The 17,119-nt window shown below is 39.6% G+C and overlaps 1 protein-coding gene across 7 annotated transcripts in view; it reads right to left on the bottom strand.

Annotated features, from left to right (window-relative positions):
- The window catches only part of Rgs7 (regulator of G protein signaling 7), a 390,273-nt gene that overhangs the window by 167,737 nt on the left and 205,417 nt on the right, over window positions 1-17,119 (bottom strand). For all 7 annotated transcript variants that reach the window (XM_052737711.1, XM_052737709.1, XM_052737706.1 and 4 more), the window contains one exon: window positions 15,192-15,288. In XM_052737711.1, coding sequence (XP_052593671.1) covers window positions 15,192-15,288 — 97 coding nt within the window. The remainder of the gene's footprint in view (window positions 1-15,191; window positions 15,289-17,119) is intronic.

Genomic DNA, 17,119 nt, shown 5'->3' on the forward strand with positions numbered 1-17,119 from the left:
AGAGAAAATGACCTCCCCCACTTTCTTTTCCTTTCTCAATTGCCTATAGTTCCTTGTGTAGGGTTGAGGCTTTCTGTCCATCCATTTGGCATGTCTATTGGTTTCGTCCTTGTTCAGCCCACATTAGGTCAGACATGTTGGTAAGACTTTTTGGCTGCAGCTTCTGACATTCTTAGGAGACGCAATCTCACAGCAAACTCTCCAGTCCTCTGACTTTTACGATCTTTCTGTCCCCTCTTCCTCAATGTTCCCTGGGCCTTCAGTGAGGGGGTGTTTTGTAGATGTATGAATACTGGGCTCGACAATTCTGCATTTTGTGTGGTATGAGTTCTGTTTGTTTGTTTGGCTGGTTGGTTTGTTTGTTTGCTTGTTTGTTGTTTAAATTATTTTACTATCCTGGCAATGGAACCCAGGGGGGATGCTCTCCCACTGAGCTACACCCACAGATTTCTTTTTGCTTTTTACTTTGAAACAGAATCCCTGCATAACCCAAGCCAGCCTTGAACCTGTGATTTTTCTGTCTCTTACTTGTAAGTAGCAGGATGACAGGCCCAAGCCACTGAACCCAGTTGAAATACTTATAACTTAACTCATAGTTTAACAAGATCATAATCATGTGATTTTGAATATGAATAAGCTGATTATCTCTTTCTGTCTCATCCTGTCCTGCATCTTTTTTTGGACCTTTATGTGGTCTTGTAGATCCAAGCAGTGCATTGGAATGATGACTTTAGGGGATAGACACTCAGTAGTCCCTCAGTCCCTTCCAGGGGCCTAATATGTCAGTATGGGACCTGTTCCTTGAAAATGCAATGTCTTTCAATAAATTCATTACTTTCTGTGTGGCTAACCTGATTTCTTCAGTTATAAGGCTGATATATAAATATTATATTTAAAATATAACTTTCAGAGTGTGAGTTCAGGGTAAGCACCCGACATGCTGACAGTTATGTGTGTGTCTATGTGTGGGTCTGTGAATGTGACCCAGGTGCCAATGAAAGCCAGAGGCATCAGATCTGCCAGGAGCTTGAGTTCTAGGCAGTTGTTAGTTGCCTAATGTTAAGGCCTGAGAACTGAATCTAGGTCTTCTGTAAGAGCAGCAAAACCTTACCTGCTTAGTTATCTCTTCAGCTCCTGCCTAGAATGATTTTTGTTGATAATCTTCTACACCTTCACCTAGGCTAGTACTCATATCTCCTCTGCCTGCCCACTAAGATTTTACTTTTTATTCAAATTTGACATCATTAGTAAAGCTGATTTCCAGATTTAACAAACACTGAACATTCAACACCACCTGAAATGCCCCAGACTTTTAAAACACAATTTATAGCTGTACTGTGCTCTGACTTTTATAGTGCTCATTAGCCATGCCAAGAGTCTTGGCTGTGATGATGTGTAGACCTTTGTCCTGGAATGTATTGATGATTTTAGAAAATACGAGGAAATATACTACATCAATTTCACCTTGTCTGAAGGGCAAGACAGCTGTGATCTTATCAGTACTCAATACCCCTTTACGGTATCAGGCCCATGTGCTTGCCCACCATGTGGGCCAATTCAGGTTCCCATCTAGAAATGCAAGAACTTGAAATCTATAGTAGGAGTTCTACAGTATTTTTCAGAGAGGTCCAGAAGAGGGCATTGGAGCCTCTGGAACTGGAGTGCCACATGATAGTAAGTTACGATGTGGTGCTGGCAATCAAACCTACGTCTTCAGGAAGAGCAGTCAGTACCCTTAACTGCTGAGTCAATTTTTTAATTGCATGTTAAGTATTAGCAATATTCTTAGCATATTGTTCCTTTCTTATTGATTTCTCCTAAAGTTACTGTTTGTATCTTTGAATTTTCTTTGGGATACTATAAGGGGAAAACATTTATAGCAAAATTTCTGACAAAATATTTTTTGAAGTTATTTTCTCAAACAAACTGTTTCTATAGAACCCACAATAGCTATTCCTATTATGGACAGTAGGGAAAAATATCCCAGGGTGGTGGTGATTTCAGAAAGAAACATCTTGGACTCCTAAAAGCATCTTAGTATTAGGCAAATAGTACCCTAGGTTTAACAGAAAAAAATTACACATTATTTTCCTCTCCCTTGTCTTATGTTTTGGTGTGAGGAATCAAACTTGGTACCTTGTGCATTTGTACATGTTATGAAAACACTCTATTATTGAAGAAAAAACTAGATACACAGGAGGACTGAAATAAATATGATTAATTACTCCATGTCCAATAATACCTACTAAAATGGATTCTATTTTTTGTGGCTGTAGTAAGTCAAGGTTTCAGTTACTTCACTTTCTTAGTTAATCAAACTTGCTGAAAGCAGTATAGAGCACTGGGGAAGAAATTGTGGAAATTGTGGGAATGGGCATAGAAAATTAAAGATGCTTTTCCGAACCCTAAGAGCTGGTGGAGTCTGTGCTACAGTGGTACAGCGTATGCTTAGTACGTGCAAAACACTGAGTTCAGTTTGAAAAATAGATGAGGCTCTAGCTCAGTGGTAGAACCCTTGCCTCACATGTGTGAAGCCTTAGGTTCAGTGTCTAATACTCCTTCTCCACAGAAAGTAGCTTAAGACTATTGGAGAGGACTGTGGTCCAGTAATTTTCTCTTTCTCATTTGTGGCAAAGCATTTGCGAAGCAGGATGTTAAATGTGAACATTTCAGATAAAGAACAGAAGTAGCAACACAAGTGTTTAGAGAGGCCTCTCCCTAACCAGGTCTGTGACAGAGAACCTCCAGAAGCTAAGATAGAATATATGAAAGTCAGGGAGGCCAGCTGGAGATCCCTATTCTCTGTGCCCCATTTGCTTCCCCATTGACAGTGCTTGTTAATTGAGAGCAGGCACCTGTCTTTTGGACTCCCCAGAATTCATTCAGTAATTTCAACCTGTAAGCCTCTTCAGTGACTTGCTTTGCAGGGGCCTTTTATTTGGTAACTGTCAACAGGCCATCTCACAAACTTTTATGATCTCAAGGGTTGTTCCTTAAGCATTGATACTTGCAAATTTAATGGAAACTTATAGACTCTGCAGTGAACTGAGAACTCTGGTTTATTTCCTGCTGTGGTTCACAGTGGAAACAGAATAACTTCCAAGTCAACCTACAGAAAACAATGGAAGTCTTCCAACAGTGAAGCTTGTTGTCTGGTTCTATAGAGGAACAGAATTTTTGAATGTCAAGGGCAAGAGACATTAATGGAACACTGACTCAGCAAACATGTTTCTTCTGAAGCTAGGTTAATCTAAAGGGGATGGGATGGTGGTGGTGGATAGGTCTAAAGATATTATCAGAGGTGTGGTCAGGTCTTGACTTCAAGCTTCTGCTTCATGAGTACATCAATAACGTCTCTTTTACATTCTTACAGTGCCCAGACCCTGACCCAGTTTGAAGAAACTGGAGAGTTTTCATATCATGTGAGGACGGGCTCCCTTTGAAACTCAAACTCTTGCAGTCCTGACACTGAGTGCCGTATCACAAGGCCTGGTGTGATTCCATGTCATTAGAGGTCTCTATCCTTCTATCTCCCCTGATACTTCAGGTGAACTCAGCTGAGCAATATTCTCTGCCAGAACATGGAAGGAGTCCCAGAGGACCCATATTTGCTCCTCACAAGTGTTCCAGTTCCACTGAGGTACATCCTCTGATTTTGTCACTAAGTAAAGCTCCAAGACAGATCCTCCTCTACTCCTGGGTTACAATATGCATGCTAATAAATCCCCTGAGTTGCAAACCTATATATCTTATATTTTCTAAACATTGCCCCTGATCATTCCAGGAGACGCCAACATCAAACATTATCTTCCTCCATCACTTTCCTAAAGAAAATGTGTCTGAGCGCATTGACATCCTGATGTGTTGAGTCTCATTGTCTAAATATGAGCATAACTGTTGAGTGTCCCCTCTCTTAATTCACCAGCCTTATCTCCTAACCCATTACTGCTGTTGAGCTATCATAAAGCCCTATGTAAATCCCAGAAGTTTTTTATTTGTCTTTTTTTTTAAATTTTACTGCCTTGCCTTGAATTAGGACTTCATAATATCTTCTCCAATTATAGCCACAGCACCCATCTCCTGTCTATACAGACTGATATTCTCTGGCCCTCTTTTTAAGAGAAATCCATTTTTAAACATCAGTAATGCTATTTCCCTGATTTACACAGAGCTGAAGGTATATCTTAGCAGTGGAGCAATTGCTTAGCCTGCTCAAGATGGTGCACTAATCCACAGCACCACGGTAAAAGGGGTCTGGTTCCTGGTAGGTTGACCAGTGGATGGCTCAGACCCATGGGTGCATGGGCAGCATGATCTGGACTCAATAGGTTATAAGAAAACAAAATTATAAATTTGGGAGATGTGGGGGCAACCAGGAAGAAATGGAGCAAGGGAGTAGAAAACAAATGTTAGAAATACATTGCATGCTTGTATAAAATTCTCAAGGAATAAATAAAAACAAATCTATTATATTAAAACATTAACTTCTTCTTATTCCTCAGAACCAGATTCTAAATTCTCAGAATCCCAGATCCTGCCTTCTGCTTTCTCCTGTACTCATGTCCCTGTACTCCCCAAACATGCCATCCTTTCACAAAGATTATTGGTTGTACTTTCGGGAGTTATGGGTGTTCTTTCGGGTGTCTGTCCTGATAGGGAAGCTTCCCATCCATCTCGATGAGTCTAATGGACACTTTACAAAACCTCTAAGGTCTCGCCTTTACCAACCAATGCCATTTACCCAGAAGTCCTGGCAGATGCTACAAGCTTCTACAACAAGACTGTAGAAAGGAGCTCATTCTCTCTCTCTCTCTCTCTCTCTCTCTCTCTCTCTCTCTCTCTCTCTCTCTCTCTCTCTCTCTGTGTGTGTGTGTGTGTTTCTTCTTTTCTTTTTGGCTTATAGTCTCACTAGAATGTGATCCCCTCATGGTCAGAAACCATGTCTTCTTTCCTCTCTTGAAGCCAGAAAAAGCACTTCTAATGTTTTGATACAAGTTGTGTATAATTTATGATTACCAGAGAAAACTCTACATTCCTGAGGCTTAGTTAGCTCCAAATGCCCATTTGAATAAAATCAAGAAATTAGTGTTTATAGTTCGGTTTATGTGAAATATACTATAAAAAATAACTTGGAGAATTTTTCTTTACTCAAATATCAATGAAAAGATTAAACTGTTCTTTTACAAGAAGTCTTTGTTTAAAGCTAAATAATTTGCATATGTTGACAAAGCCACACAAACATGAAAGTGTAGCCGATGTCTAAATCCACATGAAATCAAATATTCCCACTAAGAAGTACAATGATTGTTCAGCCAGCTAGCCAATATCTAATGAACACCTCTTATGCTGGCTGCTGACTTTGATTCTGGGATGGCGGGTGTGAGCATATGGAGTCTCCCATAGTTTACATGATTGTCGAGGAGACACATTACCAACTGCTACTGCGAGTGACTTTATAATTACTAGATAGAATAAAGTACTCTGAGAGAAAAGAACACAGTGTTAGGAGGAGATGCAAGAAAAGAAGCCAGTGTAGACAGGAAGAGACTATTTCTCAACAGAGCAAATGGAGAAAGGGCAGGAAGTGTTTCAGACAGAAAATCATGGTGGCAGGATACCCATGGTAAGACAGAGTGAGACAAAGGCAGTGCTGGACACTGACTGGTCCAAGAGATTTGAAAACACCAGTGCATTTTCATGTACCTGTGGAGAAAGAGAGGACAGCCTACAAAGTGGAGGTAGAACTTAATTCTGAGGGGGGGGGGAATATATTTCAGACTAGAGTAACACTAGAGCAAATGGCTGTGAGGCAAAGTATTTCATGGCTACTCTGAACAAGACATTGATAACACATGATGGCAGCGTAGACTCAGGGAGAAGAGGTTGTAGGAGACTCTGGGCAATGACAGCCTTTTTCATGTAATAATCTTTACAATGAGAGAAAATGAGAAGAGGTTAAGGGTAAGACAATGAATCTCATTTTGAACATGTTGAATTTGACACTTCTTTGAGATATTCAAGTAGAAATATTGTATTGGTAGTTGAATTGAATGGAGTTTAAAGGAAAAATGTGAATTACACAAATGCATTAGCATACAATTTGTAATTCAACCATGAGCAGAAATGGCATTACCTTGAGAAAGGGAGTAGAGTGAGACTCGCAACACTGTGTCTCAGTTTCTTTTATTCTGTGATAGTCTGCACAAGGACAGCCAGCCCGGGGAGAGTCTAGTCCCTGGGCTACCCAGTTCTAAGCTAGCTTTGCTTTTCCCTTCACTAATTCTCTGAATTGTGCATTTATAAGGCAGAGAAACTTTAAAAAACCTTTAGGCCTAATCCCCAAACTTCAGACATGAAGACACTAGAGGGGTTTAGTCAAGGTTGCAGTGACCCACAGAAGAAACAAGGACCAGAGTCTTTTTATAGGCATTCTAAAAGATTTCCATCTGAAGGGCTGCAGACCGAGGATGGATGGAAATAGCATAATAGCAGAGACGTGTCTTTGTCATGAGAAACAACAGGTGCTTTGTATGAAGGAAAACTCAAGGCGAAGGTCAGAAGGGCAATGGTTTTCAGAATTGACTGCACTGTAGATTAAATATTAGCATAATGGACAAAAGTGGACTTAAGGGTTGAATTTCCTGACCCTCCAAACTCTTCCCTATGAAACAAACAATAATTATTTTGAATATTGTAAGAAATAAATGAATGTATTTAAAGTCACTATGTGGCACTTTTCTAAATTACTGATTAATATTTATGCTAAAGTCAAGATGAAGATAAATCTCTATCATTAAAATAAAGCAAAAAAATGTCAGCCAAGCATGGTGTGGCACTCCTGCAATCCCAGCACTCAGGAGGATGAGGGGGGAAGATTGTGAATATTAGGTCAACTTAGGCACACAGTGAATGACACTGTGTCTCAAGTAAAAGAAAGTACAACACATCTCAAAGGCTTATTCAAATTCTAAGAACACATTAGAATAAAAACAAAGCAAATATTCCTCCCATTGGGATACAAGGATCATTATGTATTATAAGCTTATTAGATCCTTAGCCTCCAAAGCATCCATGGTTATATAAACCAAAAACCTACTCTCAAATAATACTCAGTTTTCTTATAATGTAATGTGTTCTCTGAGAAGAAAGCATAAAAAATACATTATTTCAACAGCTTGTTAAGCAACAAAGTGCCTACATTGTCAATTTTGATTCTTTTAAGTATGCATGTAGCCAAGATAAAATAGCTTGGCTGTAAAATACTATTACAACAACAAACATCTTTAAAATGTAAAATCAATGATCTCCCCCAGTATTCATAAATGTTTCTGTTCTATTTTGGATGTGGGTCTCTATTGTGCTTAAATTTCAGATTCTAATATAAAGCATTTTCAACTGATAACAGTGCCATGGATTGCCTCACCAAAGATTTCAGATGTGAGATGAAGAAACACTATAAGTTACAGGATATGAGTTTTAGGGAAATTGTTTCCATACAATAGGGACCTATGAAATGCATTTAAAGAATATGTCAGTAAAAACTACAGACATGACTTTAACTTTATAGTTATCTTTTCCAACTTGCAGATACAATGGTACAAATTTGAGTAAACATTTTAATAAGACATACCCAGTAATTTTTGAGTTTTATCTTTCACTTTATATTATGATGTAGTATTTATGACCAAAGTTCAGATAGATCACCCTGCTTGAACTGGGATAGATTTGAGTCAAAAATTATTCTTGGAAGTAAAGCAGACACTTCTCTGACACTGTCTCAAAATTCATCTCAGGTGTCTCCTAAATATAAATTGAAACAACCTACTATATTCACATCCCAGTGTTCCCACATACCAAATTAAGACAATGAAAGGCAGACATGCTGAGGAGATGCTTATTGGGTAAAATACTTGCTGCACAAGCATGAGAATCTGAGTTTGGGTCACTAGAAATCATGCAAAATATCTAGGCATAAGTGGCAGGCCTGTAAGCCTAATGCATGAGAGATGGAGATGGGCAGATCCCAGGAGTTCACCTGTAAGTCAATCCATTTGAAATATGGATCTCCAGATTGAGGGAGAAACCTTGCCTCAAAAAGTGACATGGACAAGCAATTGAAGAAGACACACATGCACAAGTGCATATACATATACGCCACAGACAAAAACAACTGCTAGAAGTAAAGGGAAGTGAGGGGTAAAGCTCAGTGGTAGAACAATGGACCTAGTATGTGCCAGGTCCTGGATTCAAGTGCCAGTCCACACACACACACACACACACACACACACACACACACACACACACACACATAAATAAATGTGTGTGTGTGTGTGTGTGTGTGTGTGTGTGTGTGTGTGTGTGTGTGTGTGTGTAATCATAGTAATTTGTTATGCTTGGTCATGCCTATAATTCAGGGGACTGAGACATGAGAATCACTATGAGTTCCAGTTCAGCCTGACTACAGAACGAGATCCTTTCCTCAATAAATCAAAGAAAAAAATAAGTCAAAGAAAAATAATAGATAAGTGTGAGTCATGAGAAAAAATATGAATAGAATATTAAATTTACCAATGAACTTTTCAGACAAGAAAGAATAAAGTAATAGTTTTATTGTTTAAGAAAAAACAGGGAGGAGAGTCACATTTGTCTTCAAAGACACCATTTTCTCAGTAGTTTATTACAGAGTAAATTTATTTCTCTGTATTTTTCTAAGCAGCATAGAAACCATGAAGTGAACATTTTGAGAGCATCCTTTAAAAGGTAAGAAAATAGTAAACAAAGCCCACCTCAAGATTTAGTACCATGACAGGCAAATCTCATAATAGTTGTACTTTCATAACTGAGGACATAGATGTAAGCCAAGGTTTTGTCAAATCAAATTGGAGAGTGACATGGGATATCTTTCTGTATGCTATGAATATGTGTTGCTCCCATAGGTTAATAAACAAAGCTGCTTTGGCCTATGGCAAGGCAGGATAGAGGCAGGTGGGAAATCTAAGCAGAGATACAGGAGAAGGGTGGAGTCTGGGAGATGCCAGCCAGCTGCGCCAGAAGCAAGATGTCAGCAGACTGGTAACACCACAGACACATGGAAATACATAGATTAATAAAAATTGAAGTTGTAAGAGCTAGTTAGTAAGAAGCCTGAACAATAGGCCAAACTGTTTGTAATTAATATCAAGCCTCTGACTAATTATTTACAAGATGCTGTGGGACAAGGTAAGACAGAGAAAAGCCTCTATTTACAAATCATGCCCCACATTGGGCGCCAGAAAGTGAGACCCCCCCACAAAAGTCTGGTCAATAATTTATTAAGGAGTGCAATAAAAAAAAAAAAAACAGACTCACAAATGCAGAACAAGGTGGATGCTGCTGATGATCCAGCTTCCATTGTCCTGCCATTCTGCCCAAGGGTGATGAGGACCAACCACAAGTCACACTCTACACTGCTTGTTCCAACCACCCAAGAGAGAGCACTCAACCTTTCTCCTCAGTTTTATCCCATCACATATCCAGAGAAAACCATGCCCATAGGGCTAGTCACTCTAACTGTCATTGGCTAAACAAATTGAACTCCCACAACAGGATAGTACTAGCCTTTGGATAATTCTTTCCTCACAACAGACTTTTTAATTTTTATTTTTCATTGTCTTTTTTTCAGTCAGCATACAATGTAATAGCTTTCACTGGACAAATGACTTTTCAAACTTCTACTAAAAGAACACACTTTGGTCTGTGATATCACCCAAACATTTAGTGTAATGTATTTTTCTGGTGCAATTAAATTATCAGTCCTAAAAAAAGGCTGTAAAGCAGTAGTTCTCAACCTGTAGGTCATGATCCAGGAATCACAGACCATCCTGCATTATCAGATATTTATATTAATGACTCATAACAATAGCAAAATTATAGTTATGAAAATGATTTTATGGTTGGGGAACTGTATTAAAGGGTCATGGCATTAAGAAGGTTGAGAACTACTGCTGTAGAGTAACTGAAATATAGTGTGTATTTTATCAGAGTCTGTTCACTTGATTAAAAATTCTAGAGAAAAAATTGTTAACATGCATTTCAGTTAACAGATGACATTAATGTAGAACTTATCAGTTTGGAAATACTGAGGTTTCATCTCAATCTTAACAAATAGGAATATCTACAAAGTGTGTTTAGAATCTTGCATTCCTATAGGCTCTTCTTCATATCAATCAGTTTGTGGTAGCCACATTCCAGATGAGCATTAATCCCTCTTTTATAAAACTATTTACTTGATCTTCTCATTCTTACGATAACTTTGCAACCATAAGGCCTTTGTGTCTACTGCATGTGTTCTGGAGGAGGCCTTTTGTATCTAATGAGAATCCTAACATGTAAAAAGTTTAAGACAAAAAATAAGTAGTGCACATGATTACACAAAGATTGATGTCTGATGATGGAGATTTGGATGAAGTGAGGAAGATGAGGCACTCATAGAAATTGTAGGTCTATGTCCCAAGGACTAGGGTAAAAGCTACAAAGCTGCCAGAAACCAGGAATGTCCTTCCTTGTTTTCTCTGCTTCTCTTTCCTCATGTGTTTTATTGTTCTCAGTATGCAGACAGGCTTCCTCTCCTCTCTGCACAGGGTCATTATTCTACCTGTAGGCCAACACTCTTCATACCCTAAATATATGATGCATCATTCTCTCTCTCTGTCTCTCTGTCTCTCTCTCCCTCCTCTCTTCCTCTCTGCTTCCCTCCCTTTCTCCCTCCCCACCATAATTTCTACACTGTCACTTTAAGAAGCTCAACAGAATTCCCAGGGAAGAAGGGGTTGATAACTCAGGCTTTGGTTGGTAGCCATACCTACCATACCTGTAGTGATACCTTAGCTATTTCTGCAACTGAAAAATCAGTGAGGAACAAACAATGTTGTAATTGGATCTATACAAGGACAGCTCCTATCTTGACTAATGTGGAGGACCTGTCCAAAGACCATAGATACCAGAAGAGATGCTTATCTGAAGCACACACACACACACACACACACACACACACACACACACACACACACACAAAAAAAAAAAAAAAAAATTGGGAATAAAACACAAATCATCCTGCACAATGTGACATGTTTTAGAATCATAATAGGATTCTTTTGCATGATTCCAGGTATGGATCTCAGATGTTGCAGGGAGAGATGTTGATTTCCATTTTTTTCTAACTAGCTGTTTTCACTTTAGTGGTTGCTAGCATAACTTGGTTACTATGACATGACATATACTTACTTTTGTTCTTTTACAGTGCTGGGGATTAAATATAGGCTCTCATTTATGTCAGGCGAGTGACTTACCCAGAGCTCCAGCAACCTATTTACTTCTGAAGCATGGGTTCTTCTTTATGAATCTCACCATTACCCTTCTCCATGTCTAGCTGCTAATATCTTTGCTCCTATGAATTTCTGAGATTCTTGGCTTAGGGGTTGAATGAACATAAGGAGCTATGTTATTTTTCCTAGCCCCCATCTTTTCTTCAAGTGAAACAACCAACAAAAACCACTGGATGAACTGCATTGCTTGACTTAAAGCCAAGCTATAAAGAAAGATGATCAGAGATCCTGAAAATTAATCAAAAGATCTTCATAAGCAATCTGGATAGTGTCCAGCATCTGGGTAAGATATGTGGTGCCTGAGCCCTGACCAGATTTGCAGCCAAGCTTCCGAGGAGACACCCAAGAAATAAACCTCATTGTTAAAATTGAGGTTCTGATTTACTGGATCCAAGATGGGCCTGAATATTATATTTCTAATAATTTTTCAAGTGGTCTATGGAAGATGCTTGCAGTATGGTAAAGATCTTCTCTGATACTCATGACCATTAAAGAAGATGAGTAGATTAATATAAAAAAGTTGGGTAAATGGTATCAAGACTTTTTCTCATTTACAGACTGATACATGATGTGAACAGCTTCCTGTCTCTAATGATTTTAGCACTAGCTTTTCAACACATCACAGGCCTTCACCATAGTTGTTTCTAGTATTACTAGGGGTGGTGACATCAACACATACCATGTGTCACTGGTGAGAAGTAAGAAAGGACCAAAGAGAAAGGGGGAAGTGTAGAGGGCCATGGTAGTACTGTGGGATATCTTTCTGTATGCTGTGAGTATATGTTGTTCCCACTGGTTAATAAATAAGCTACTTTGGCCTATGGCAAGGCAGATTAGAGGCATGTGGGAAATCCAAGAGGAGATACAGGAAAGAAAAAGGTGGGAAAGAGAGAGATGCCTTCCTGTTTCTCCAAGGAGCATCAAGATGCCAGTAGACTGGTAACACTACGGCCATGTGGCAAAACATAGACTAATAGAAATGGGTTAATTTAACATGAAAGAGCTTGTTAGCAAGAAGCCTGAGCCATAGACCATACAGTTTGTAATTAATATAAGCCTCTGAGTGATTATTTTATAAGTGCCTGTGAGAGCTCATGTGGGAGAGATTTGTCTGAATTGAGGGGCTAGGCAGGACTGAGAAATTTCCCCCTACATCAAAATACTAAGGGTGGTGACATCAACACATGCCTCCTTCTATCACTGGTGAGAAGAATGTAAGAAAGGACCAAGGAGAAAGGGGGAAGTGCAGAGGGCCATGGTAGCAATCAGCAACGGGGAGTGGAACAGCATCTTGACAAAGAAAATAACAATGAAACAGACCACAGCAAAGATCTAGGGAAGGAAATTACTAAAAATCACTGAAAAAGTAATAAAATAGATAGACCTTTAGGATACAAGAGTTTGAAAATATTGTTAGAAAGAGGCCAACAAATTCTAGACATACCAATTTTATTGCAAAGTAACTAATTAAACTCTGAAGCAAGAACTCCTTAAATTTTCTAAGAAATGCAGTCTCAATAAACACAAACGCCTCATATCAAATTGCATTGCTCCCTTGTTTAACATCTGTTGCTACTGTTTTATATATCAGTAGACACTAAAACCGGGGTTATTCCTAAACTCTGTATCCAATCCTACTTAACCATTAACAGAGTGATGTTGTGAGTGAAAACTCTTCCAGTTGCTTGTTGTAATTCCTAAATCTAAAGAACTCTCTCAGGAAACAGGAAATGTCCCAACACAAAATTCCTATGGAGGACTTTTCATGTTCCAAGTGGACATTGTCTTCTTGTTAGTTTCTCCATTTTCTATTAATCAGACTTAAAGATATTAACATAACAAAGTTTGATAAGCAAGGATATAGGACTATGTGAGTTGTGGGTTGTGCAAAATCAGTTCACAAAATTACGAAAACAGAATTTTCTAGAAGATAACTTTTCATAGGCGCCCATGACTGGTTTGTTTTTACATGAGATTGGGGGAGTAAGGGAGGAAGAACAGATTGGTTAATGAATGAAGAAGGGGAAGAGAGTAAGGTAGAGGAAACAGTTTAGGACAGTTTTCATAAAGACTTCTCTGAACAGACTATTGAGACGATACATTTCAATAAATAGAATATTCTGAAGAAGGCTGATGGGGGGATAGTGGAGATGGCACCAAGTTCCAGGTGTAGAAATGAAGGACACCACACTGGATTGAAGTGGACATGAAAAAGGACGGATACCCTGTGTTACTAGGGACATGTCACTCTCTGGGAGCTCTCATGAGATTGAGTCCCCTCTTTTCTCTCTGAGATTAACAGAGCTATTATGCCCCAATACCCGGGCCTGCTTGTGTGCACCTCCAGTGTCCAGTCTTGCTCCTGTCCAGGGTTGAAACTTCCTGATCATGGTCTTCCCTTGACCCTGCTTCAGAAAGAAGGACTGCTTAGCTTTTTCACAGGATCCTGCCATACACCCTCCCACTCATACTTGAATCTCTGTGTCCTGAACCTCCTCTGTCCATCATGGCTACCTCTCAGGTTTTGTGGATTTGGCCTCAACTGATTCCTTCACTAGTCATGCCCATCACCACTCAAGCCCCACAGCAGGGTCTGTCACAGCCTCATGGAGTCGGAGCAACACTTTTTCACTAATGATTGCCCATTCTTTTGGGTTTTACACTGTTACCAATGGTACGCATAGTCTCCTATTTCTGATAAAGATTCTCTACTTCTCAGTCACAAAGTTGAGGAAAAAAGTATGGTCTTTGTCCTCTTTTATCCTCCAGGCCCAGTTACAAAATCCTCTTACATTTCCTTGTCCTTCAATCTGTGGGTGTTAAAATCTTAGTATTTAAGCAGTTCCTACAAGAGCTATGCCCATGCATTATAACTTCTATTTCTTTGCATGGGTGTGTGTCTGTCTGTATGTGTATCTGTGTCTGTGTTTCTGTGTATGTCTCTGTGTGTGTGCATGCGCACACGTGTGCATGCAGCTGCAGGTGAGGGTACAGTTGTAGAGTTTCCAACTTAACCTCAGGTGTCTGTCATTGTTCTCTGTCTTTAACAAAGTCTATTACTAAACTTGAAGCTCATCATTAGGTCAGACTGGCTGGCCAATGAGGTTCAGGGATTTTCCTGTCTCTACTTCAGCCCTCCCCCACCAAAGCTGGTGTTTCAGGCATACCCCACCATGTCCAGCTTTTGACATGGGTTATGCAGAGCTAAATTTAGTTTGTATGATTGATTGATTGGACCTGTACAGACAGAGCCATCTCCCCCAATCTCTCATCACATCATTCTGTACAAACATTTAAAACCACTTCATCACCCCTATTTGTCAGAATTTCAGTCTCGTGGTTGGCCTTTAGAGACACAGATTATGGTCATCATCCTTCATGCTTGGTTCCCTGGCTGCTCTCTGTGTCCTTGCCCGGTTCTCAGCATGGCAGGTATGGCTGTGATCCCTCATGATACGATCCTTCCTGACTTTTCCAGTTCTGAGCAATGCTGTGCTTAAGACTCCTCCCCTGACTTCGCCTTGGTTGTCTTTCACTCTCTCAACCTCCTCATCTGGTCTCCATGGCATCGTTTCACACAACACTTTTTCTTTTCGCACTGTTTTTTTTTTTCTCTTGTTTCATAGATGTTCATTCTATCTTTCCAAGGGACTCTGTGTCCCATTAGGACTCTTGGTTCACATCTTATACTCATTCCCAGGGTCTAACCCCCGTGATGAATGTGCCATGGCATCTTATAAGTTGCTGTTTAACAACACACCAGAGGTTTACAAAACAATGACATGATACATGCTGAAGGAAACAGAGCTGTGCTAGATGCACACTTACCAGAGAAGACGCTAGGTATCTTGGAAAGGAAGCTTTTGACAGTGCGGATGGGAATTCCATTCTTTTCATCTTGCATGCGCGCTATGACATCTTCCATCTAAATGGAAAAATAAAGAAAACCTTTAGAAGGTTGAACTTTTTGAGGAAATTGCTGTTTCATAATTTTTGCACACTAGCTTTGCCTAATGAAGAATAATTCTTTATTTTTGTCTTTCTACAATTTGTTATGTTGATATTTTTTAAGTTTGATTAACAAGAGGTAAAAAAGGGTAGCAAGTGGGGAAACAGGCTATTTGGCATACATTAAACTAGTGATAAGGATTTTGTGCTTTAATATTGCAGGTTACATACTCTTCGGCTTAAAAAAGTTGAAATGAACAGTGTTGGGGTCAGAAAGCATGGTCGGCAGATTGGTATTATTTCAACTTAACTCAGTCCAAAAGCAAGTGGAAGCCTGGGAACAATCCATGTGGAGTTTCCTTTAACGTGGGATCCTCTACAGTTTGGGTTAACATTTGAGTTCAATCTGCCTAGAAATGCAGGACAGACTGGAAACCACTGGCTCCTTCAATTGCTAGTGTGAGAAGAAACACACATACACACACACACACACACACACACACACACACACACACACACACACACACACATACATACACACAAGGTGGGGGATATGAACATTCCACTGGAACCTCTGTCCAGCTGGCAAATTGCACTGTGGCATCTTTCTTTCATCATGTTCTTTCACCCTCCCTTAGACTTAAGTATTTTCATAATTCAAAAGTCTATTCATCACCAAGTCAGGGTAAGGAAGAATTATGGGAGCCAGAGGGGTCAAGGATAGCACACGAACATGTCCAGCCCACAGAATCAACTAACCAGGGCTCATAATCACTCACAGAGATTGAACCAACTATCAGGGAGCCTGTATGTGTCTGAGCTAGGTCCTTTGCATATATGTTATGGTTGCATAGCTGGGTGTTCTTGTGGGACTCCTAACAACGGGAGTGGGAGGGTGTCTCTGACTCTTCTGCATTGACCTTTTTCTTCTACTGGGTTGCTTCATCCAACCTTAATATGAGGATGTGCCTAGTCTTGTTGTAACTTGTCATGCCATGTTTGGTTGCTATCCCTCAGAGGATTTCTCTTTTCTGAAGGGAAATGGAGGAGGGGTGGATTTGGGGGAGAAGGGAGGTGTGGGGAGAGACTGGGAGGAAAGGAAGGGTGGTCATAGGATGTAATATACTTAGGTCAGGATGTGATATATGAGAGAAGAATAAAAAAGTTCCTTCATCACCAAGTCTAAGGAGGAATTTAGTTCTATAGTAAACAGTTAATCACAGCCTCAGCATCTCTTCATGTGCTTCATACCGATGTGACATAAATCTGCACAGGGATCACCAAGCTGCAGTGTGTGACTTAAAACACATCCATTCATTTACCCATTCTGCAGTCAGTGATCACCACCCTGAGATCAGAATCCCTATCAGGCACTGGGCTATAAAAATCCATAAAATAGCATTACCGCCCTTAAAAAAAAGAAATCATAGCCACCAGTGAACACTAAGGTGAAATCGAGTAAAGCTTGCAGTTTAGTTAGCTCTGTACCAGCATCAATTTCCCATCTCAATAATTATGCCACGCTTATGTAAGATGCTAAAAGGAAGGGAAGCCAAGCAAAGGCCCGATGGGAAATCTCTGTGTTATTTTTGCATCTTTTCTGTAAGTCTAAAATTATTTCAAAGTAGAAAAGCTTTAAAAAAAACCCATACTCTATACTTTATATCAATGAGTCACCTAATTCCCACCACACAGATTCAGAATGATGTTCAACTGAAAAAAAAATCTAATTTGCTTGGATGAATGTCATTAGATTTCTTAATATTCAAAATACCTGGTGGAAAGAATGAGTTTTCATGTAAGATAGG

This window comes from Peromyscus californicus, unplaced genomic scaffold, assembly GCF_007827085.1.
Source record: "Peromyscus californicus insignis strain IS unplaced genomic scaffold, ASM782708v3 Scaffold_14__1_contigs__length_90479793_seg_2, whole genome shotgun sequence".
Taxonomy (NCBI): Eukaryota; Metazoa; Chordata; class Mammalia; order Rodentia; family Cricetidae; genus Peromyscus; species Peromyscus californicus.